This window comes from Scyliorhinus torazame, chromosome 2, assembly GCF_047496885.1.
Source record: "Scyliorhinus torazame isolate Kashiwa2021f chromosome 2, sScyTor2.1, whole genome shotgun sequence".
Lineage (NCBI taxonomy): Eukaryota > Metazoa > Chordata > Chondrichthyes > Carcharhiniformes > Scyliorhinidae > Scyliorhinus > Scyliorhinus torazame.
In genome coordinates this window covers 130,268,260-130,292,037 of record NC_092708.1, presented here as the reverse complement: position 1 = coordinate 130,292,037, position 23,778 = coordinate 130,268,260, and the positions used below count along the sequence as shown (strand labels likewise).

Genomic DNA, 23,778 nt, shown 5'->3' with positions numbered 1-23,778 from the left:
CCCATTGTAGTCTCCTTTGTTTAAGCACAAAACACTAGTGTTTGATTTTACCTTCTCACCCTCCATCTGTATTTTAAATTCCACCATATTGTGATCGTTCCTTCCGAGAGGATCCCTAACTATGAGATCCTGAATCAATCCTGTCTCATTACACAGGACCAGATCTAGGACCGCTTGTTCACTCGTAGGTTCCATTACATACTGTTCTAGGAAACTATTCTTCTAATGTAGAGCTATACAAATCCCAACATGTATACTAACAAGTGAAGATAGGCTTGTGGTCAACAGTAGCAGAGAATCCATTAGATTTCTCAACAAACACATCGAGGAAAGGGAGCGATATAAGCAGCTTTCTGCACTGAGGAGATTCTATGAAAAGTGAATTTGAGCTCACAATGGATCTAATTAAGGCATGTAAGCAAATTGTTTCACAGAGCTGCAAACTCAACAATCGCAAACGTATCGACTACTTATCGGAAATATGTACAGGGCAAAAAGTTAATTTTTTTTCCTAATCTTTATTGTCACAAGTAGGCTTGCATTAACATTGCAATGAAGTTACTGTGAAAAGCCCCTAGTCGCCACATTCGGGCGCCTGTTTGGGTACACAGAGGGAGAATTCAGAATGTCCAAATTACCTAACAGCACGCCTTTCGGGACTTGTGGGAGGAAACCAGAGCACCCGGAGGAAATCCACACACATACAGGGAAAACATGCCGACTCCACACTGACAGTGATCCAAGCCGGGAATCAAACCTGGGACCCTTGAGCTGTGAAGCAACAGTGCTACCCACAAGCAAGTTAGGGCTCTTTCTATCAGAAACACGTTTATCATGGAAACCGATAGAAACATTAGCGTGCCGGATCTAGATCCCAAGGCTACACCATCTATTTTGGCATACGTGGTGTATTAAAACTGAACTTAACTGCATGAGTTGCTAAGTTCATAAGTTTAATGAATACAGATTCAGAAAATGGCGTTGCATCTATATTGCCATGAGAGCGTTACATAGCACAAACTTCTATGGCTTCCTTCAGCGGCACGTTCATTCATAAGCTTGGTTGAGCTAAACTCAAATGGTTTAGTGAATGGCAACAGCCAGTTCTTCGTGAGATTTCAGCATACATGGTGAAGGATTCCTTCATCTTTGCAAGACTATACATGCCCTACGTACTGACAGAAATGCTTTGCCTGTGCTCATTCGACATTAGGAGCTTATTTACAAATATGCCACTAAAGGAAGCCACTACCGTCTACCACAAATCTACCTTCACTGGTCAATACACAATTTGTATAGCTCCAAGTGCTATGAGATTGGTCTCATCAGTAAACCAGTTAATGGGTACCTAGTCATTTGACAGAAATAGGTGCATCAAGGTTATGCTGCGGGCCAATGGTTCTCCTGATCGGATCATTCTTTACTGTGTATCGTGCAAACTTGCAAATAGACCTAAGGCCACTAGTTTTAGACATGAGAAATGTGCAGTCTACCTCAAATTACGTTGGAAAGGCCAAGTTACTCAAAAATTTGAACAGGTTAAGCAAGCCATTTCATACGGCTATTATGCAGTAGCCATGCATGTGGTATTTTGCATTAAAGGATGTTGTCATCAGTCCAAAATGATGTTGTACCTATCACACAATACAGAGTGTCATGCATGAACTTGAATGCTGGTGTGATGTCAAGTACATAGGTCATAAATCCCAATAATAACTAATCAAATCAAACAACATGTTCCTTCAGCTATCACAATAGGCAGAGTACAGCCATACTCAACCAGCCCAAAACAAAATGTTTACTAAATTAATAAACATTTGTTCACAGTTGAACAATCCCTTCTGTGCTAGCAGCTACACTAAGAGCTAACAAATGATATTTAGTCCAACTTGTAACATGGCACATTTACTTTTGCAAGAAGCTAAATACATAGAGAAACATTATCTGCAAACAAAATAAATATGTTCAAGCCGTGCACCTTTTCTGAAATACCTTGTAGCTGGGAAGCCTATGGTTTCCCCTTGTTTTCTCTATGGCAATGTCTCGGGCAATCAGAGTTGACTTGCCAATCAATGAGCATCCTCTTTTCCTGTAGTATAAATTGTTGTGATCATTTTAAATTTGGCATTCCTGCATTTGTCCGAATGAGTTCATGACTAAAAACTTTGACAACTTCTCTCTCTTTTCAATATTCAAGTTCTGTACCACCAAGTTTGTATACTGGATTTTGTTTCCTTCACAAAAGCTCATCCGGAATAGGATAGCAGAACACTTTAATAGCTCTACAGTAGCTGCAATAAGCATTGGCCAAGATAATTATCAGAGTCTAAAGTTTGTTTCAACAACTAGATTATAAACCAAAAAAAATCTTCAACTTTGTATAACCGTAGTGTATCTTGTGGCCTGCAGAATCTTACACCTATTTGTAAACATGTAGGTGATCAGATGTGTTTCAAAGAGTTCAGAAAAAACATAAGTTGCATAAAATAGGAACCAGTCACATATTACTATTCTCATTCTGCAAATTAATAAAAATTTTCAATTAATTCAAAATATCGTCAAAGAAAAGTCGATTTTTTACATTACACATAGCTTTAAAATGAACCAGATACAGGAGTATTTGGAGAACGTTACCTCAATTTGCTCAAACACACTAATTGGGTCACTTATACCCCTGTAATTAAAAGCAAAGTAAAAATAGACGCAAGCTCCAGCATCATAAGTTTGGGTAACTCTGAAAGAGAAACAAAAAAGTTTTGTTAGACAATCACACAAATAGTCTCCTCAATAGTTTGTTATTATATTGTTCTTACATTAATACAAGTTCACTGATAGAAATCCATGACCTGGTTTTGCACAGGGATGCTGCTGTGAGGTGAAACCAGAAGGAATGGGTTTCCTGCGAACGTCCTGCAGAATTTAACTGCAGGGCTGTTTACATTTCTTTTCTGTGGTGTTCCCATCCACGGATAGCTGAATTGACAGACTGGAGGCCTCTTGGGCAGGAAGCTTACTTCACATGGTGGGGGAATGCTTTGAAGAGATAGTTGTGGCAGAGGGAGTCATTCCGTAGTGATCTGAGCGGAGTCCTGATTATGGGGAGAGGACTGGATGGTGGCCAAGGGAGGAAGTGGGGAGTGGACGTCCGAGTTGTCCGATTGAGGCAGGCGAGGGTTGTGGCCAACATGGTAGCATGTTGGGCCTGGAGGAAGTATTCCTGCTCCTTTTTGCCTAAAAGCAGTGCTGCAAAGACACTCATCTCATGGATGTTTTCCTTCTCGCTTTCTTTCAGCTGATGAGTTTCCCAGGCACAGGACACCCAGCTGCCTATGGTTGAAAATTGAATGACTGTTAAAATGAAGGCATGCTGCCTCATTATAACATTTAAATGTTCGAACCACTTCCAATGATTGGGTTGGTTGTCTGCCCCTTGTCCCACCTTTGATAAAACCAGAATTAGGCAGATCTGGTTCCTGTTCCAGATTTTTATGCATTTAAGCCAGACAGTCCCAAGCATCCATTTTTGGACAGTTTATATCTAAACAACGGATTGACTCAGCTCTTACCATCTACTGATTGGCAGTTGAAACTAATGGTTTGACCAGGTTGAACTTCAATGCTCCATATTCTAGTCACCATGACCACATTCTGCCCTTACTCACACTGCTAATGAAACCATCTAAAACTTGGCTAATGGGATTCTCAATTTGCACCCTTCAAAAACTACAACTCATGCAAACTCCACTGCGCACTGTCTATCCTACACTAATTCCTGCCCTTCCATCACCCAACCTAATTTCCTCAACAAGTCCCTCCGTGGTCTTTCCTCTTGTTACTTTCCAAGCTCTTCTAGCACCATGTGTCAGCATATTATCCACTCTCATAGATCTGGCCTCCTTTGCATCTCCCTCAATTTACTCGAGTTATCATCTCCAAACTTCCAGTCACTCACACTGAAATGCTTTACCCAAATTCTTTCGCCTCTTCTTCTTCACAAGTCTCAAAAAACACCTGTTATTTTTTGTCACCTACTACAATCTATCTTCCATAAGTTATCACCTCTGAAGTTTGTTGTGATGAGATTGTTTGTTGTGATGAGATTGTAACATCTTATGATTGACTCTATCTTTTACAAGATATTGCAATGGTTGCTGTTGGTACGATGTTAGCAATTTTAAAAAAAAAAACTGCAGTAAGGCTGCATTTACATTAAAACACCTTTACACTGCAACAGTATTATAAAGGTAAAAGTGCACCATCACTGCCTTCAGAGGAATCAAAACTCACCTCAAGATGTGATTTTCCCAGTCACCTATGGAGGTAGTAGGAGCAAAGCAAAATTAACAGCCACCATGGAGGGGCAGGTAGCCATTTTCTTCCTTTCAAAAGTAGGCAAAGCACTCAACTTGCTTATTTATATCAACAACACTGTTTACCACTTGCCACAGAACTTCCACAAGGACCAGGAAGGATCTAAGGGCTGATTACCAACTGTGAATGGAGTGCCCCAGTTATTTATTGTACAGCTAAAAATAAATGTATCCCACTGAATTTTTGTTTATTCAGAATATAGCTTCACAATGCAAGTAAAAGAATAAAATATAATTATAATAATTACTTCCATAAATGTCAGTTCAGGACTGGGCTTGATGAACAAAGTCCCTCACTCGCTATAGTCAACATTTGCAGAGCTCAAATGATCAAATATATTTTGCCTAGTTCCACAACAGGTGCATGGGAAATAAGTTCCAACAGATTAAATGTTGCATTTCAAAGTGTTTTATTCAGCAAGGTCCGATGCAAACATGTTGGCCAGTGAGTTATTCCAAAGGACAAGACAGCCAATTATGCATTCACATGGACAAAGGACAACATAATTGCAAATCGCAGACTTGGATATTTTAGAGGGCTGAAACCACAAGAACCAAACATATTTGAGAGCAGGATTTAAAAAGAAATACTTACCTACATGTAGCAAGAGGGGGAAACTGAACACCTCTTTCTTTACTTTCTCTTACTAGTTTCTCTTTCACATTCCTGCAGAGGTCAATCACCCTAAAATACATATTCAGAGTAAATTGTTGGGTCTATTTACACTATCTGCCTAACACCTTCTAATAAAAGATGGTTGAAAATTTGTCAGTCTGAACCAATTCTTCTGCAATGCCAAAAGTAACAGCAATGAATGATTTTCTAACAAAAGGTCAAAATATTGTACCATGTACATTCATTTAGTATTCAAGTAATTCAACAGCATATATCACATCTGTTAATTATATATTAACCATAGTTGGACCATCAACATAACTGATCGCATAATGCATAACAACTAAGTTAATAACTATTAAGCTAATAACTATACTGGTTGATCCTTCGCGATGATGTACACAAGGACCCAATATTAAATGCAGTCTTCAGGTCTAGTAGGATGAAAGAACTGGGCATGCAGACTTAATTAAATTCTCATTTTAAATTCATATATTTTGTCCTTTTTTAATATAATACTTTTATTTTATATTTATAGTAGCAAAAGTTAATTGAAGCAGAGGAATTTACGCAGAACCAGCCAAGAAGCTTAAAGATGTAAACTGATTCACGACAGCACCACTACTGGCACGGTTCAATATCAGCACAAGAAATTTACTTAAGACAATTATCAATATAATGTGGACATCTAAATTTATGATGGAAAAAGCTAGCAAAATGTTTTGAGAATAAGTTAACAAAAGGTAGTTATACAGACAAGTGTACACAGGTGTAAGATTTCAAATATATTATTGATGATAATGCATTAAATACCACATACATTTCCACTTTTATTCCCAAATACAATTGACCAATGTTATTATCAAGTAACTATAAAAAAAAGGGAGGCACGGTGACGCAGTGGTTAGCACCGCTGTCTCACAGCGCTGAGATCCCAGGTTCGATCCCGGCCCTGGGCGACTGCCCGTGTGGAGTTTGCACATTCTCCCCATGTCTGTGTGGGTCTCACCCCCATAACCCAAAAGATGTGCAGAGTAGGTGGATTGGCCACGTTAATTGTCCATTAATTGGAAAACAAATTATTGGATACTCTAAATTTTAAAAAAAGTAACGTAAAAACTGCTGTTGTTAGATCCAAACTATGTAGACAATTTAGTTTCAAGGGCGTGACACAAAGGCACAGGCCTTTAAACTTGGTATACTGGCTGACTTTTTGAGTGGTTTAAATGATACAGATGAGAACACTTTCACTTAATGATGGGAAGACTTCAAATGCCATTGAATGGCACATCAATATCACTCCCAGCGCCAGTGTGAACTCAGGCTTTCCACTGGCAGCAGCATTTAGTCGCCGATTCAGGAGAATCGCAGCCACTATTTTTCCGACAATAGGTCACATGACAAAATTAGCACTGAGGGAAAAGAACATTCTAATTTTTAAAAAGTTAATTAAATTTAAAGAATAGTCCTTGGACATTCTTCGGTAAAAAAAAGACTGCATTTATATGGCACCATATCATATTCTGAAGATGTCTCAAAATTCAACAACTTATGTAGGCAAGTGTAGCAACTAATTTGCACACCGCAAAAGGTCCACATACAGCAGGTTTGTGTTAAACATGTTGATTCAGCGAAGAATTATGGTCCGGATAGAGAGAACAATCTCTTTACTCTTTAGTGCCACAGAATCTTTTCATTTCACCTGAGCCAACAATAGTGTCTCATTTGGAAGACTATACCTAAAATACTGTGGACACTGCTGGTCCAAAAGGTTAATCTTCTGCCAGTTATAATATGCCCCTCGCCAGGATTGGGTAGGGGAGAATTAAGTCACGAAACTACCTCTGAAATTGTGAGGTGCATATGAACAGCCAATGGGTCAAAACTGAATTGAATCTCTTGAGGAACTGATATTTTACTTAACCATTATGCTGATTGATGACCAATATTTCTTCAGCCCAACTTGGCATGACACAGTAGTTGAAGTATAGAATGAATGTCTGAAGATCCTCTATGAAGTGGCTCATATGAAAGTGATTGGCACATTGCGATTTATAATCATCTTAAATATTCCCACAGGAATTCAACATTAAGGATGGAATTTTACAGCCCCTCCCACTAGCAGGATCTTCCGTTCCCGCCAAAGTCAATGGAGTTTGCGTGCCCTCTCCACATTTTATGACCCCGCCCCCTGCCACAACAGGGATGTACAATTCTCTCCTAAATTGGGGTTATGTGTTGTTGTCAACAAGAGTGCACAATAACTGAAGATATCGTTCCTAATGTCTATTCCTAGAGGTACTGCGGATTACCAGAATACCATGGTAATTTTAAACTGGTGTTGGGCCTATTCCAGTGACTATCATCACGGCCAATGCAGACATGTGCATTTTGGCCTCTTCTGCAATGGATGCAACATGAAAAGATACAAGTGGTGTGTTGCAGGTTTTAAACATTAACCTTTTTCTTTAGGCAGAGCTGTACATTCATAATAGAGAGTAACCATTTCATCAACCAATAAATACTACAGAGAAGAATACAAATGCTTTTCAGTAAGAAATGTTTACAAGAATTCTTTACCGGTCCCAAGGAACAGAGGTTTCAAATGATTCTCCTATGATGTAATAGTCCATGCCCAAGTCCTGAGGATCATAAAATGCAGTGTTAAAAATAGTATATCTTATACTACCAAACAGTAACCATATTCTAAAATATCTGTTAAAAAAACATTTCCCCATTATCAGAATGAGGCATTTTTGATACAATCAGCTATAGAAATAGTGACAGCTCTGTCAGCTGTTGTCATAGTTGTAAAACGATGGTTGCACCATAGTGGACATTAGTGCACGAAAGGTGCAGGCTTGGTAACCTGCAGTCAGGTTGCTGTTGTTCCACACGCTCTTACTCGGCATAGACAGAAAAGCTTCAGTTTTTGTGATGTGGGTGTTGATTTCAGCATCAAGTGACAGATTGCTGACGGTTATATATTTGTGAAGCTATCAACAATCTCCAGTGTCGCATCGTCAATTCTGATAGATAGTGGCTGTATGGTAACATCCCCGACGATGGCATTTGTCTTTCTGATGTTAATGGTCAAACCAAACTCTTTACAGGTGTGAGAGTCTGTCCATTTGTCACTGAAGGTGTCCCTCGGTATGGAATACTCAAACAACATTGCAATTATAGAGCAACTCACTGAGGAGAACTTGTTTCACTTTTGTCTTGGATCTCAGGCGAGCAAGGTGGACCATCTTTCCGTCTGTTCTGGCAAGTAAGTAAACACCTCTGCAGCCAACCAGAAAGCATATGGCAGCAGCAAAGTGAAGAAAATGCCAAAGAATATCGGTGCCAAAAAACAACGATATTTGACACCACTTGCGCAATGTTGCCCCATCTAGCTGATTTTACTCATTTGGAGATCACATTGAGCAGTTTCGGCAGGCAGCAAATTTTTTCCGTAGCTTAAATGCATCGCCTCTGCTCATATGGTCGGATGCCTTGGTGAGATTGATGAAGGTAATATATAGTGGTTTCCTTTGTTCACAGCATTTCTCTTGTAGCTGTCAGACTGAGAGGTTTAAGTCAATTGTAGATCTTCCAATTATGAAGCTTCGCTGGGATTTGAAATGGATGCATGCAGCCAGGATCTGCCATCTGACGAGGGCAACATGAGTAAACGCTTTTTCCACCAGTCTGCAGGAAGATGCATCAATAGTTGTTGCAATCGCTGTGGTCATCATTGTTTGTGTACAGGGTCAGAATCTTTGCATCATCCACATCCTGCGGCACTGCCCCCTCCCTCCAGGAAGGACCAAGAAGTTTGTGTAGATGCTGTATGAGTGCCAGGTTCCTGTGCTCAATGAATGCCGAAGGTATAGCATGAACACTGCAGCTTTGTCCATTGCAATTCAGTAAACAGCTTTGCTCAGCTCTTCCACTGCGAGTTCAATATTCAGCCCTACCATGTCAGGCAGGCTTTCTAGGTTGCGAGTATGCTCGGTGACAGTGCTATCCCTAGAGTACGACTCAAGGTAGTGTTCCACCCATCTCTCCAACTGTTTATTGCAGTCGGTGATAACCACCCCTGCCTTTGTTTCAATGAATCCGCTTTCTTTGCTGATGGGCTTGCCACCGTTTTCTCTTTCATACCCTTGCATTTCCTGTGTTAAAAAAACTGGATATTCTTGCAAAGTTGTAACTAGTAGTCACTGGTGCACCGCCTAGCAGTCTGTTGGACTTTACTTTGAGTGGCTCTTAGCGCATTCAGAGTCTTCTTGCTCGGATCTCTCTTTGAATTAATGAGATCGGACCACTTGGCTTCAATGACAGTTTCCACGAAAATGATGTTAAACTCAAAACAGTCAGCATTTTTCTGCTCTAGCTTCCCATGAGTTGACAGTGTGGTATTGCGGGTGGTTTCTTAAAAGGAAGTTCCATTTTGCTTCTGCACTGTGCTTGGGATTTTCAAAAAGCGCTTGTTCAATTGACTCAAGGAACTTTAGTTTTTTATCTGGGTAGGCAGCATGGCTGTTGCTGCTAGGAGGGCAGCGATGAAGTGAGGCTGGTTAGGCTGGGGTTCTTTTCCTCACACCAGAGAAGGCTGAGGAGGTCCTGATTATGGTCTACAAAATTATACGGGATATAGATAGGGTAGACCAGGAAGAAACCTTTCCCCTTGGTAGAGTGTTGGGGGGGGGGGGGGGGGGGGGGCATAGGTTTATGGTAAGGACCAGGAAATTTAGACAAAAATTTGCGGAAAAACATTTTCCCCCAGAGGGTGGTGGGATTCTGGTAGGGTGGTAGAGGCAGAAACCCTCACAGCTCTTAAGAAACATATAGATGAGCACTTGAAACGTCATAGTATATAAGGCTATGGACCAAGTGCTGGGAAATGGGATTAGAATTGTTACAACACCCTGGCCGCGTGCCAGTCAATTTCAGTCCCATAAACTCCAGAGTACAAACATAAGTGAATTACCAATAATTTGTATGCTTTCCTGAGATCTGACCCCCAACTGCTCCAATAATTTACAGGCAGCAGATTTGTAAGTAAAACATATTAAAAACTGTTTATTTATAATAAAAGAGATAAGCATGTAATGGAAACAATAGAACAATGGCCTACAATCTATATATCCCTAAACCCCGTCCCACTCTCACCTAGACACACACAAGACACGGTGGGCGGGAAGGAAAGGTTCAAAAATAACAGGGGTTAAAAGGGCTGAGATGAATCTTTGCCAAGGAGGTGGTAGTCTTTGTAGTTAGAGATCTTGTAAATCATTGGTTGGATTGGATCTTTTATGGTTTTTCTCTAATTAGAACTCGCAGGCTGTAAAATATTCTCTGTGGAGTCACTTTCATTTGACTGACTTCAGTTCCATATCTTAGAATTCTCTACCTAAGCATTTAAAAGAGGGTTTCCGTCCAGTCTGCCTCTGGACGCTTGTCTGCTCCTTCTGCAGATTAAGATTAACTGTAGTTAAGAGAAAGTAAAAGGCCCTTTCTTCCAGATCTCTAGAGATCTCAGGGGAGAGCTATCACCACGTGCCTTCACCAGCTTTCCAAACAAAGATTGGGCTTTCACAGATTTGACTGGAGGCTACCTGCAGCCTTTTGATCAGAGGTCAAATTTGCACAGGCCTGGCTGGGTAGAATACTTGAGAGCATTTAAATCAGGAGTTACACTTTCACAGGACTGACAGCGAGTATTTAAATCAGCTCCTGCTGCTTTCTAGGTTTCCACAGAACTGAGATAAAATGGAGACTGCCTTCTGTTCCAGAATCTTCCGAAAGGCTCTACCAATCCCAATTGGAAACAGGAAAATGTTCCGGAATTGCAGAAGAGGGGATTGGCTGCCCGCCAAGTCCATCAAAAGAACATCACGAGCTATGCCATGGAGCGCATTGCATCAAGGGGTGTTCCTGGGTCAGTTCAAAACCAAAAGTCTGTAGCTTTAAAAACAGCCTGCAGGGCAGACATTAAAAGGAAACCAGGCTCAGAAGTTCCTTACAGGATAGAAAGGTGCTAGGTGGCCAGCGCAGGCACGAAGGGGCCTCTTTCATTGCTGTAAAACTCATACTATTTCGCCTATGAATGAAAAAACTTCAAGGGTTGCATCCTGACACTGGTCAACACCAGGGAGTAATCTGTATCACAGTCAGTGCTGTGGTAGCCTAGATGCATTGAGAATACTGTTCAGTCACATCTGGTGATGATCAGATCCAGCTGGTGCCAATGCCCTGATCTTGGATGTCTCCAGGACACCTTGCTGCATGGTTTGTTCTGAAAGGTGCCGTTACACAAAGCTCACGGTAGCAGCAAAGCTTGACTAATCTCGGTCTGTTCTCATTTATCTTTCCCAGGCCATGATGTCTGTGGCAGAAAGGCCAGGCCCACACCAACTCTTGCATTGAAATCCCCTGTAGATAGATATCCTGACTTAGGGATTCTGCTGATAGCAGTGTTAAGATCATCAAAAGAAATAGTCATGGAGCACAACATCAAAGTAAAGATACTCTTGAGGTTAACTAGACCAGAGCTGAGAGGTGGATGGAGGGAACACATTCTGAACCATTTGTTTGGGACGGGATGCTTACAACATCAAGTTAACAAATTCTTTACAACAAAACCTGCACCTTGCTCACACATTTCCTCTGAACTCTTAACCTGTCAGATGAACGTGTAATGTTTTTCTTTCAAAGATCTGCTCTCGGCAAGCCTGGTCTCTTGTAGGAATAATGATGATGTTTATTTTTCCATGATCAATATTCAAACCTTAATCAACAAATGCATTTTAACAATTCTCAGTCCTTTGCACTAGGTGGGACATCCATGCTATGAGAATAAAATAATCAATTGTTTGTACTGAATAAGAAATTACCAGCCTCCCTTCGTCTATGATGAATAATTAGCTTCTAGTTACAACAAGGAACTTTAAACTTCTCATTACGTTGAATATTAATGGTGCTTAAAAAGTTGAGAAGAATTTGAATCAAAAAAAAAAATGTCTTAAATTAAACAGGCTCACTAAAAATTGTTGGCTAGAAGCTAGAATTGTTAATGTGGATCCGTATTGAATATTTCCATCTGGTATAGAATTTATCATCTGGTTAAATTTTGTTTTCCTCAAAATTCAGCCCCAAAAAGGTTTTTGCTGTCTAGGGGAAAATGCACCAAAATTACTAAATTGAAAATGAAAAATACATCAACAAACAACATACCCGAATGTAAGCAATAACAAATGTTAGCATATAGCCCCGCTGTCCGTTATCTTCCCCAGCTGCCAGGCCCCTGTAATCAAAAACATTCATCTTAACAGAGACAAGGCAGTGCTCACAGAAATCAAAAATATTATTCATTGATATTTGCAGAGTTTTTCATTTTAATTGGAGCCAGTAGTCAGCACACTTGTTGCATTTCAAAACATATGCATAGGTCTCTGTTTTTCTGCACTTGACATTGATGAACTGGTGATACCAAAAAGTCTTCCAGTGATTGTCGGTTGATGCACAATAATTGGGGGGTAGATCATAACAAATATGAACAGAATGAGGATTTACGACAAGCTTGCCCAATATGTGGCCCAGGGGTCCGATGCGGCCCTTGAAGCAAGTTCCTGCTGCCCCTTGGTGCCAAATTTCAAAATCCCGGTCGAACATGTACGTTTGAATGAGGATTCAGCATGGAACTGCTCCTGTAACAGGCTGTCTCTTTCCCATGTTTGGGAAGAGAAATAATCTGTGATGGGAGGATCAGCAAACATTAGCGATGGTGAGTTCAGGGACTGCGAGTCAACTGCCGGAGAGCTGAGGAGCAGAACTGGGGGTGAGAGGGTGCAAAATGAGGAGAGTAGCTACAAAGCAGCTTCATGGCTGGTACCTGTCCATACAGGTTGAGGTTCTTTGCAGCTTGTGTGGATAAGGCAGGGGCTGCAGGGAGGATGAGCAAATTGATCACCACACTTGTGGTACAGAGGACCATTTAAGTTGGGGGGAGTAAAAATCAACGTAGAGGTGATTATGGACAATGGTTGGGAGATAGATTCTTCTCTCTGCAGCTAATAGAAGGATGCCCCTTTGCTCCTTGACATTTTTGATATTCAATCTCCCTCCCACTCTCTAAATAATCCCAGACCTTCCCTTTTGTGCCACCTGACCCTCTCTTTTTTCAACAACATAAAACCCATCACATTTCTACCTCTATTCGTATCCAAAGAAGTCATATTGGACTTGAAACATTAACTCTGCTTCTGTCTCTACAGATACTGTCAGGCCTGCTGAGGTTTTCCAGCACTTTGTTTTCATTTCAGATCTCCAGCATCTACAGTGTTTTGCTTTTATTTTAGTGTCTTTTTAAGACTCGTCATTCAATATATTCAAGGCTGAGGTGGACAGATTTGTGAACTGTCGAGAAGCTGAGGGTTTTGGGCGAGGAGCAGGAAAGTGCAGTTGAGTTCAAGATCAGATCAGCCATGGTCGTTTGAGCTTATTGAATAGCTGAGCAGGCTTGAGGGGCTGCATGGCCCATTCCTGCTCTTATTTCTTATGCTATATTTATGCAGCACAAATTAAAGCACGTGGGATCCAGATACTTAGAAAATAGTCAAGTAGCTGTGGACAGCTTTAGCTGTCAAGGAGCAAAGAGTGTGGTAACAGTAGTAGTAAAGAAACAAAGCATTTGTCTCCCCACATTTCTCCACAGATGCTGCCAGATCTGCTGAGTTTTTCCAGCACTTTCTGTTTAGGAGTTAAACAGGCGACCACCGGTGCGGAACGGTGGCGGTGGTTAGCTCTGCTGCCTCACAGCGCTGAGGACCCAGGTTCGATCCCGGCCCCGGGTCACTGTCTGTGTGGAGTTTGCACATTTTCCCAGTGTCTGCGTGGGTCTCACCCCCACAACTCAAAGATGTGCAGGGTGTGTGGATTGGCCACACTAAATTGCCTCTTAACTGGAAAAGAAAGAATTGGGTACTTTACGTTTACAACGAAATAGACAACCACTTATTCGCCATTTCAAATACAATGACTTCTACCTTAAATTGTATATTAATTATTATAGAGTTTATTATATCTAAGGAAGGATATGGTGGCCTTGAAAAAGGTCCAGAGAATGTTCACAAGAATGATACCTGAAAAGAAGAGCTTGGCATAAGAGGAGCAGTTGAGGACTCTGGGTCTGTACTCGATGGAGTTTAGAAGGATATGGGGGGGGGGGGGATCTTATAATAATAATAATCACTTATTGTCACAGGTAGGCTTCAATGAAGTTACTGTGAAAAACCCCTAGTCGCCAAATTCCGGCAGCTGTTCTGGGAGGCTGGTACGGGAATTGAACCCGCGTTGCTGGCTGTGTTCTACATTACAAGCCAGCACTTTAGCCCACTGTGCTAAACCAGCCCCTATCGAAACTTACAAGATACTGCGAGGCCTGGATAGAGTGGACGTGGAGAGGATGCTTCCAGTAGTAGAAAAACTAGAACCCGAGGGCACAACCTCAGACCGAAGGGGTGATCCTTTAAAACAGAGATGAGAAGGTATTTCTTCAGCCAGAGGCTGGTGAATCTGTGGAACTCTTTGCTGCAGAAGGCTGTGGAGTCCAAATCACGGAGTGTCTTTAAGACAGAGATAGATAGTTCTTGATCAATAACGGATATGGGGTTATGGGAGAAGGTAGCAGAATGGGGATAAGAAAAATATCCGCCATGATTGAATGATGGAGCACACTTGATGGGTCGAGGGGCCTAATTCTGCTCCTGTGTCTTATGGTCTTATAGAAGCTTAATGTCGTGTTGGTAGGGATATGTAACTATTGTATGTAATTGTAATTGGAACTAGAAAAGTAACCTTTTTAACTCACTATATTATGTTTTTTTTTAAAGTCTTACCCAACTTTGGCAGCAATATCATAAACATGCTTTTCCTGTTGAAGAACCTTTTCTCTGCTACCTTCAAAAAGTAGGGTAGCTACGCATAATTCATTGGGATCAAATCCCTTGAACTGTGGAAATAAAAGTATGAGATTATTAAACAGAATTGGAATGCGTGAGGAAGCTGTATCTAAAACCAGAGATATTTACACCTGAATAGTGCAATTAAAAGCACTTTTGAATTACCACCACCCGGTTCTACATGGTACATTTAGGAAATGGAAACATCCTCAATTCCCAAAATGTGTAAAATCAAATCTGGACGGAAATCTGCCATCTTTACTTGGTCTGGCCTACATGTGACCCTAGGCCCACAGCAATATGGTTGAATTTTAACTGCCCTCTGAAATGGTCTAGCAAGCCATTCCGATCAAGGGTAATAATTAGGGATGGAAAACAAATTCAGAGCTTGCCAGTGATGCTCACATTCCAAATAACCCCTACAGTTCAGAAAGAAGCCATTCAGCCCATTGAGTCTGCACCAACCCTCTGAAAGAGCACCCTACCTGAGCCAACTCCCCTGCCCTATCCCCATAACCCTTTAACCCCATCTAACTTGCAGATCTTTGGACACTATGGGGCAATTTAGCATGACCAATCCACCTAACCTGCACATTTTGGACTGGGAGGAAACCAGAGCACCCAGAGGAAACCCTTGCAGACATACGAGAACGTTCAAACTCCACGCAGTCACCCAAGGTCGGAGTTGAACCAGATCTCTGGTGCTGTGAGGCAGCAGTGCGAAGCACTATGCCACCATGCCGCCCATGAAAAAATAAAAAATTAGGAACCGAGATGTTCTGCATTTTTAGACCAAGACCATAAAACAAAAAAATTTACATATATGAACCACACATTGGAGTTAGTACACACTAGTTGATAACCACAAAACTTAGTTCCTTTGACAGAATTCTTTTTAATAAATAGGTGTACAACAGGTGGTGGTTTTCCCATGCATTTGCTTTCCCTGTCCTTCAGAGAGGTAGAAGTCACAAATTTGGAAAGATGCTGTCGAAGGAGCCTTGGCGAGTTGCTGCAGTGCTCCATATAGTTGGTACACACTGCTGTTACTGTGCTGGGAGTGAGTATTGAAGGTGAGTGGGCTGCTTTTTCCTGAAAGTTGTCAATCTTCTTAAGGTGTTGCTGGAGCCGCACACAGGCGTGAAACTATTATTTTACCTCACTCCTGGCTTGTGCCTTGAAGATTGTGGAAGGGTTTAGGGAGTGAGTTACCCTCTGCAGTAAACAGGCATCTAACTTATTCTTATAGCCACAGTATTCATATCGCTAATCCTATGAAGTTTCTGGTCAATGGTGACCCCAAAATATTAATGATGGAAGATTTCAGTAATGGCAAAGCCACTGAATGTTATGGGGACATAGTTAGACGTTCACTTGTTAGAAATGGTCATTCATACCACACTAATAACAGGCAGCGCTACTTGCCACTTATTAGCCCAAGCCTGACTTGTACAGGTCTTTCTGCATGAGGACACAGTTTCTGCATCTCAGGAATGGAACTAAATATTGTGCAATCATCAGTGAATGCACCCGCTTCTGACAATGATGGAAGAATGGTAATTAATTTAGCAGATGAAGATGGGTCTAGGACATTGTCCTGAGGATCTCTTGCAGTCATGTCCTTGGGGTTAAAATGATTGGCCTCTGTCAGTCGCAATCATCTTCCTTTGTACTAGAATGTACTCTAACCAGTGGGGCGATTTCCCCTGATCCCGCACGGTCTGCAATTTTACTAGGGCTTCTCGATACCCCACACATTCAAGCTGCTTTGATGTCAACGACAGGGCAGTCAACTTTCAGCTCAACTTATGAATTCAGCTCTTTTGTCCATACTTGGAGGTTTGAGGAATCGAACTGAGGTTTGGGGGCAAGTAGTCCTGGCAGAACTCAAGCTGAGCATCGTTTATCACTGATGCTCAATAGCATTGTTGATTAAACCTTCCATCACATTGATTATCGAGAGTAGACTGATGGGGCTGATAATTGGCTGGATTGGAGTTGTCCTGTTTTTGTCAGTTAGATTCCAGTCTTGTAAGGATACTGGAATGACTTGACACAGTACACAACTAGTCAGGAGAACAAGTCCTCAGCACTAACCAAAATATTGTTACGGTCTGTAGTTTTTGCTGTATGAAGCGCACTCAGCTGTTTCTTTATATCACATGGAATGAAGCTAATTGGCTGAAGAATGGTATCAGTGATGATGGGGATCTTCAGGAGGAAGCCAACATGGGTCATCTACCTGCACTTCTGGCTGGTGATTGTTCCTAACATTTGTCTATCACACTTACATGCTAGGCTCAATCATCATCGAGGGTAGGGATATTTGTGCTGTGTCCGCCATTAGTTGTTTAATTGTCCAATACATGCACACTGGATGTGGAAGGACTGCAGAGTTTTGATCTGATCTGTTAGCTGTGGAATCTCTTAGCTGTCTTTTTAAAAAAATAATTTACAGGATGTGAGCGTCACTGGCAAGGCCAGCATTTACGGCCCATTCCTAACTGCCCTTGAGAACGTGGTGGTGAGCTGCCTTCTTGAACGGCTACAGTCCATGTTATGTAGGCACATGCACAGTGCTGTTAGGAAGGGAGTCTCAGAATTTTGACCATTCAACTGTGAAGGAAGGGTGCCGTATTTCCAAATCCGGATGGTGTATGACTTGGAGGCAAACTTCCAGGTGGTGGTGTTCCCATGTATCTGCTGCCCCTGTCCTTCTAGATGATAGTAGCCTTGGGCTTGGAGGTGCTGCCAAAAGAGCCTTGGTGCAGTACATCTTGTAGATGGTACATACTGGTGCCACAGTTTGGCAGTGGTGGAGGGAGTGAATATTTGTGGGAAGGATATCAATCAGGCTGCTGTGTCCTGGATGATGTTGAACTTCTTGAGTGTTGCTGGAGCTGCACTCATCCTGGCAAGTGGAGAGTATTCCATCACATTCCTGGCTTGTGCCTTGTAGGTAGCAACCAGGCATGCTGCTTCTCTTGACCAGCAAACATTTTGTCTGTGTTGTTGCTTCACCAGGTTGGCGCCTCATTTTTAGGTATGCCTAGTGCTGCTGCTGGCATGCTCTCCTACACTTTTCATTAAACCAGGGTTGGCCCCAAGCTTGATGGGAATAGTACAGCGAGAGAAATGTCAGGTCATGAGGTTACAGATTGTTATGATAAACAATTCTCTTCCTGAGGGTCTATAGCATCTCATGGATGCCCAGATTGATCTGTTAGATCTAATCATGCAACCTCTAAACGGCAAACTTATCAGAAAATAACAATTCAAATCTGAATAATTCAGTTTGTGTCTACTAAAAGCAGTTAGAGTTTCTGGCTCTGGAAAGGTCTTTAGTCTAACAATATCTTGCGATTATATGCTATAACATTCCTGCTCACCTATTTTTATTGTGATTGTTCTGCTAAAGTGCACCCACAATTAGAAGTTAAAATAGCTGCTCAAAAAACACATTTTCACTTGTGGTGCTGAGGCTCCTTTGGATTGGGATATTGTGTTTTAAAAAGCTGTTGTGTGAACAACAGCTTTCGAGGCAAGATTATGACTGACAACTGACTCAAATCAATCTGGTTTCCTCTATTGAGCTATTGAATGGGATTGATGAAGCCATCTATGAATTTGTTAATCTGCTACCTTGCCAATTGTGTGTAATATGTCAAATTAAAGTTGGCTGCCAAGGACAATCTATAAGGGAATTACAGTTATGTCAGTGGAAGTAAAACAATTTGGTGCGCGGCAGTTCGAGTAGTGACTGATTCATGTTCTGGCAGTGACCAACACAAGTTTGGATAATATTTTGTAATTCATAAAATTTGTTTTGTTACAAGAGATCATTATTCAAGAGTCTTCCAGAACTAAAAAGAAGTTCAAATCCCAATGGTGACATTTTTAAATGGAGGTTGAATAAAAAAAGAGTAAAGTTGAAAATCACAAAACCTCAACTTCCCATTAGGAACAAATTCAGTCAAAGTAAGTAACACTTTAAAACTATGGAAAACCCACAAAAACTATGATTTGGGATATAATTTAGACATCAACTACAAATGCCACAGTAGCAATTTGCATAAATATATATTTAAACTTCATAATCTCATACAAAATGTCCTGATCTGTACTGGTAAGGACACCGCATAACTTTTATGGGAAACAAATAAGCAAAAATTCTTTAATTCATTCAGAATATTGTCAACAATAAAGATTTTTTTAAATAAATTTAAAGTACCCAATTATATTTTTTCCAATTAAGGGGCAATTTAGCGTGGCCAATCCACCTACCCTGCACATCCTTTTGAGACCCATGCAGACATGGGGAGAATGTGCAAACTCCACACGGACAGTGACCCGGGGCCGGATCGAACCATGTGCGCAGCGCAGTGATGCAGCAGTGCTAACCACTGTGCCACCGTATCAACAATAAAGTTAGTGCTGCATGTTTATGCTAAAGGCTGATCACCAGCTTCTGCTGAAATGTCACATGGAACTGCACACGCAGGTGCCATTTGGCCTGTGGTGTTTGCGTTGGCCTTCTGAGGAGCAATTAAGTCATCAGGTGGTCCTCCCTGACTTTTCCCCATTGATCTGTAAATTTTTCATTTCCCAATTCCCTTTTGAAAGCCTCAGTTCACCCTGCCTCCACCACAATCTTAGGCAGGCATTCCAGATCCTACTCACTCGCTGTGTAAAAAACGGCTTTCCCTTGTGTCACCATTGCTTCGTTTGCTAATTACCTTAAATCTATTCCCTCTGGTTCTCAGTCCTTCCACCAGTGGGAAGTTTCTTCCTATCTATTCTGCCCAAACGCATGATTTTGAATATCTCTATTAAATCACCTCTCACCCTTTTCTTATCCAAGGACAGCAGTCCCAACTTCTCCAAACTTTCTATGTAATTGAAATTTCTCAATTTACACAGGGAGTGAGTAGGATCTAGAATTCCTGCCTAAGATTATCCCTAAAACCATTCTCATGAATCTTTTCTGCATCCTCTTTAATGCCTTCACATCCGTCCTAAAATGTGTAGCCCAGAACCCGATGCTCCAGTTGAGGCTACACCAGTGTTTTGTACAAATTTTATGTGACCTCCTTGCTCTTGTACTGTATATTGCTACTAATAGAACCTAAGATACCATGTGCTTTATTAACTGCTTTCTCAACCTTCAATGATTTGTGCACATATACACCCAGGTCCCTCTGCTCCAGCACCCCTTTTAGAATTTTGCCCTTGATTTTATATTGTCTCTCTGCATTCTTGCTACTAAAATGAATCAGTTCACATTTCCCTGCACTAAATTTCACCTGCCATTTGTCTATCCATTCCACCAACTTGTCCAAGTCCTTTTGAAGTTCTACACTACCCTTCTCATAGTTCACAATGCTTCCACATTTCATGTAGACATGCAGACAAAATAGAAGCACGAGGAGGCCATTCGGCCCTTCGAGCCTGCTCCACCATTCATTATGCCATGGCAGATCATTAGGTTCAATACCCTGATCCTGCCTTCCCCCCAAATCCCTTGATCCCTTTAGCCCCAAGAACTATATCATCTGAATTTTGAAATTGCGCCCCAGTTGTAAGTTGTTAATAGGCATCAGGAGGAGCAGCAGTCCTAAAACTGAACCCTGAGGAACTCTACTATACCCTTCTTCCAGTTCATAAAACAACCATTGACCATGATTCTTTTTCCAGTCACTCAGTCAATTTTGTATTTATGTTCCCACTGCCCCTTGTATTCCATTGTATTGCTCACAAATCTGTTGTGCTGCGCTTTATCAAATGTCTTTTGGAGGTCCACATACACCCCATCAACACAGACGTGGGCTGGCTGCGGATGTACACAAAAGGAGATTTTGTAGCCAACAAGGTCATTAGATACAATACTATATGGAATGAATGCAAATTATTCAATTTTCGTAGGTGAGCGGTGGGGAAAAACTGAGACTGTCTGACTTAAATTGCTCTTCCTATTTGCAATTTACAAATATCCTAACAATTTTGACAAAAGCAATGTAATGATTTAAAAAAGTTCAGTGCCAGTGCTGAAATTGCAGCTTCCTTGAACAAGTTATTCCTAGCTCATATTATTTTTCTACTTTATTAAGTAGTATTACTTAATAAAGTGGTTAGCATGGTTGCTTCACAGCTCCAGGGTCCCAGGTTCGATTCCTGGCTTGGGTCACTGTCTGTGCGGAGTCTGCACATTCTCCCCATGTCTGTGTGGGTTTACTCCGGGTGCTCCGGTTTCCTCCCACAGTCCAAAGATGTGCAGGTTAGGTGGATTGCCCATGATAAATTGCCCTTAGTGTCCAAAAAAGGTTAAGTGGGGTTACTGGGTTACGCTGATAGGGTAGAGGTGTGGTCTTGGGTAGGGTGCTCTTTCCAAGGACCAGTGCAGACTCGATGGGCCGAATGGCCTCCTTCTCCACTGTAAATTCTATGATTCTATGATTACTTTACAATGTTAAAAGACTGAAAAATTGAACATACCTTGGTAATGTAGAACTTTTTCAGTCCATCCAAAAATGAAGTAAAAATTGAGGCCACTTGTGGTTTTAGTGCATGTCCTATTTTGAAAAAGCATATTTTATTTGAAAATATAGCATTCCTTTGGATATTAAATAATGAACCTATCTAAATGGGCTGACAATTTGACCAACCTATTTACAGTGCCGATAATGGATTTTGACAATCACAGCTTTTCTATTTGATTGAGCGCATTTAGCTGAGAACTTGCAAGAATTGAACACAAAAATGCTTATAATATTGTCATAAATGAAATATTGCAAATCTTCAAGGAAGCACAGAAAGTGATAAATTTGAAAAAGCCCCGTTCTCATGAATCATATTATTTGGTTTGGACATTGGACAATTTGTCACCAAGTCCTCCTTAAAATAACATCACACATTACTGAGCATTAATTATATTCTGGCAATGCCCAGAAAATGTAAATACAATAATGTTTTCAAGAATAATCATTCATGGGGACAAAAGGCACCTTAAAGTTTAAAATCTATTTTTATTGTCTGGCTAATTATTATAGTACTGAAAAGCATACAAGATGAAAACAGTACACATGTTCATCAACTGGGCCATGACATATGTTTTGAATATATTGCAATAATTGAAAGGATAATGCAATATTCAGAGCTGCTCTTTGCTTAGCCCAACTTTAAACACAGTACAGTGCAGTGAACGGTTAGTGCCGTGAACTGTTAGTTAAGAGGTTCATCTACTTTTCAGTACGTTTACTCACTTTGGCCTGGAATTTCAACTCAATTGCACTTTTTTTAATTTACAGCTCTGTTCTGTGCTATCAATGTAACTGGTGCAAATTGATTAAATGTAAATTACTTTCAATACAATGAGTATCCACAACCTTTCACGCTAGCTTTAAAAACATTTTGCTGGGAGCAGGCCTATAAAACTGGTCATGACCCAAGGTGAAAAAAATCAGCATTGGATACCCATAATTACACTCGTTTGCAGGCCTTTTGAGTAGATTCAAAAAAACAGTAAACAAGAATTATTGGCTGCAAAGGGCAGCATGGGTGGCGCAGTGGGTTAGCCCTGCTGCCTCACGGTGCCGAGGTTCCAGGTTCGATCCCGGCTCTGGTCACTGCCCGTGTGGAGTTTGCACATTCTCCCAGTGTTTGCGTGCGTTTCGCCCCCGCTACGCAAAAGATGTGCAGGCTAGGTGGAATGGCCACGCTAAATTGCCCCTTAATTGGAAAAAATGAATTGGATACTCTAAATTTTTTAAATAAGAATTATTGGTTGCAGTGACACCAATACGCATGTTATTTTTACAAAGATTTATTGGATGGCACGGTGGCAAGCACTCCTGTCTTACAGCACCCAAGTTCAATTCCAGCCTTGAGTGACTGGCTGTGTGGAGTCTGCACATTCTCCCCGTGTCTGCGTGAGTTTCCTCCAGGTGCCCCGGTTTCCCTTCACAGTCCAAAGATGTGTAGGTTAGGTGATTTGGCCATGCTAAATTGTCCTTAGGTGCCCAACGGTTAGGTGGGGTTACAGGGCGATCAAAATGAACCTGCTGCCCAGGTACCTCTTCCTACTTAGATCCATCCCGATCTATATCCCCAAGGCCTTTTTTAACTCACTAACAAGTTAATCATGGCGTTTGTATGCGGGGGAAAGAATGCTAGGATCCCAAAGAAGATCCTACAGAAAATAAAGCCTGGAGGGTGGCTAGCCCTCCCAAACCTACAATACTACCACTGGGCAGCGGCTGCAGAAAGAGTAATAGGATGGATTAAGGAGCCAGAAGCTGAGTGGGTGCACGCGGAGGAGGCCGCCTGCAGGGGGACCTCGCTCCAGGCCCTTGCCACGGCAGCACTCCCATCCCCACCCAAAAAACACTCCAACTGCCCAGTGTGGTAGCCACTCTCGAGACTTGGAACAAGCTACGGCAACAATTCGGCCTGACCAAAATGTCCGACAAAGCCCCCATCTGCAATAACCATAGGTTCGCGCCTACACTCACGGATGCCACTTTTAAAAGGTGGAGAGAGGATGGGGGAGACACTGACAGTCAGGGACCTATAACACCGACGGCAGGGTCATAACACTGGACAAACTGACAGAGATTCCAGTTAGCTAAGGGCAACAAACTCAGATACCTGCAGCTTAAAAACCTCCTGTGGAAGGAGACTAGGACGTACCCGCGACCTCTGCAACGGGCGCTACTAGAAGAACTACTGGACGCAGACATTCTAGGTAGAGGAAACTATAGCGACATGTACGAACAACTGATAGAGAGGGCTGAGACTGCACTGAATACAACAAGGAGGAAATGAGAGGAAGACTTGGGGCTCAAAA

The 23,778-nt window shown here is 41.6% G+C and overlaps 1 protein-coding gene across 2 annotated transcripts in view; it reads right to left on the bottom strand.

Annotated features, from left to right (window-relative positions):
- agps (alkylglycerone phosphate synthase) overlaps window positions 1-23,778 on the bottom strand; it is a 218,479-nt gene that overhangs the window by 27,986 nt on the left and 166,715 nt on the right. For both annotated transcript variants that reach the window (XM_072477056.1, XM_072477065.1), the window contains exons 13-18: window positions 21,429-21,505; window positions 14,874-14,986; window positions 12,211-12,280; window positions 7,567-7,628; window positions 4,966-5,055; window positions 2,635-2,734 (exon numbers count right to left, since the gene is read on the bottom strand). In XM_072477056.1, coding sequence (XP_072333157.1) covers window positions 2,635-2,734; window positions 4,966-5,055; window positions 7,567-7,628; window positions 12,211-12,280; window positions 14,874-14,986; window positions 21,429-21,505 — 512 coding nt within the window. The remainder of the gene's footprint in view (window positions 1-2,634; window positions 2,735-4,965; window positions 5,056-7,566; window positions 7,629-12,210; window positions 12,281-14,873; window positions 14,987-21,428; window positions 21,506-23,778) is intronic.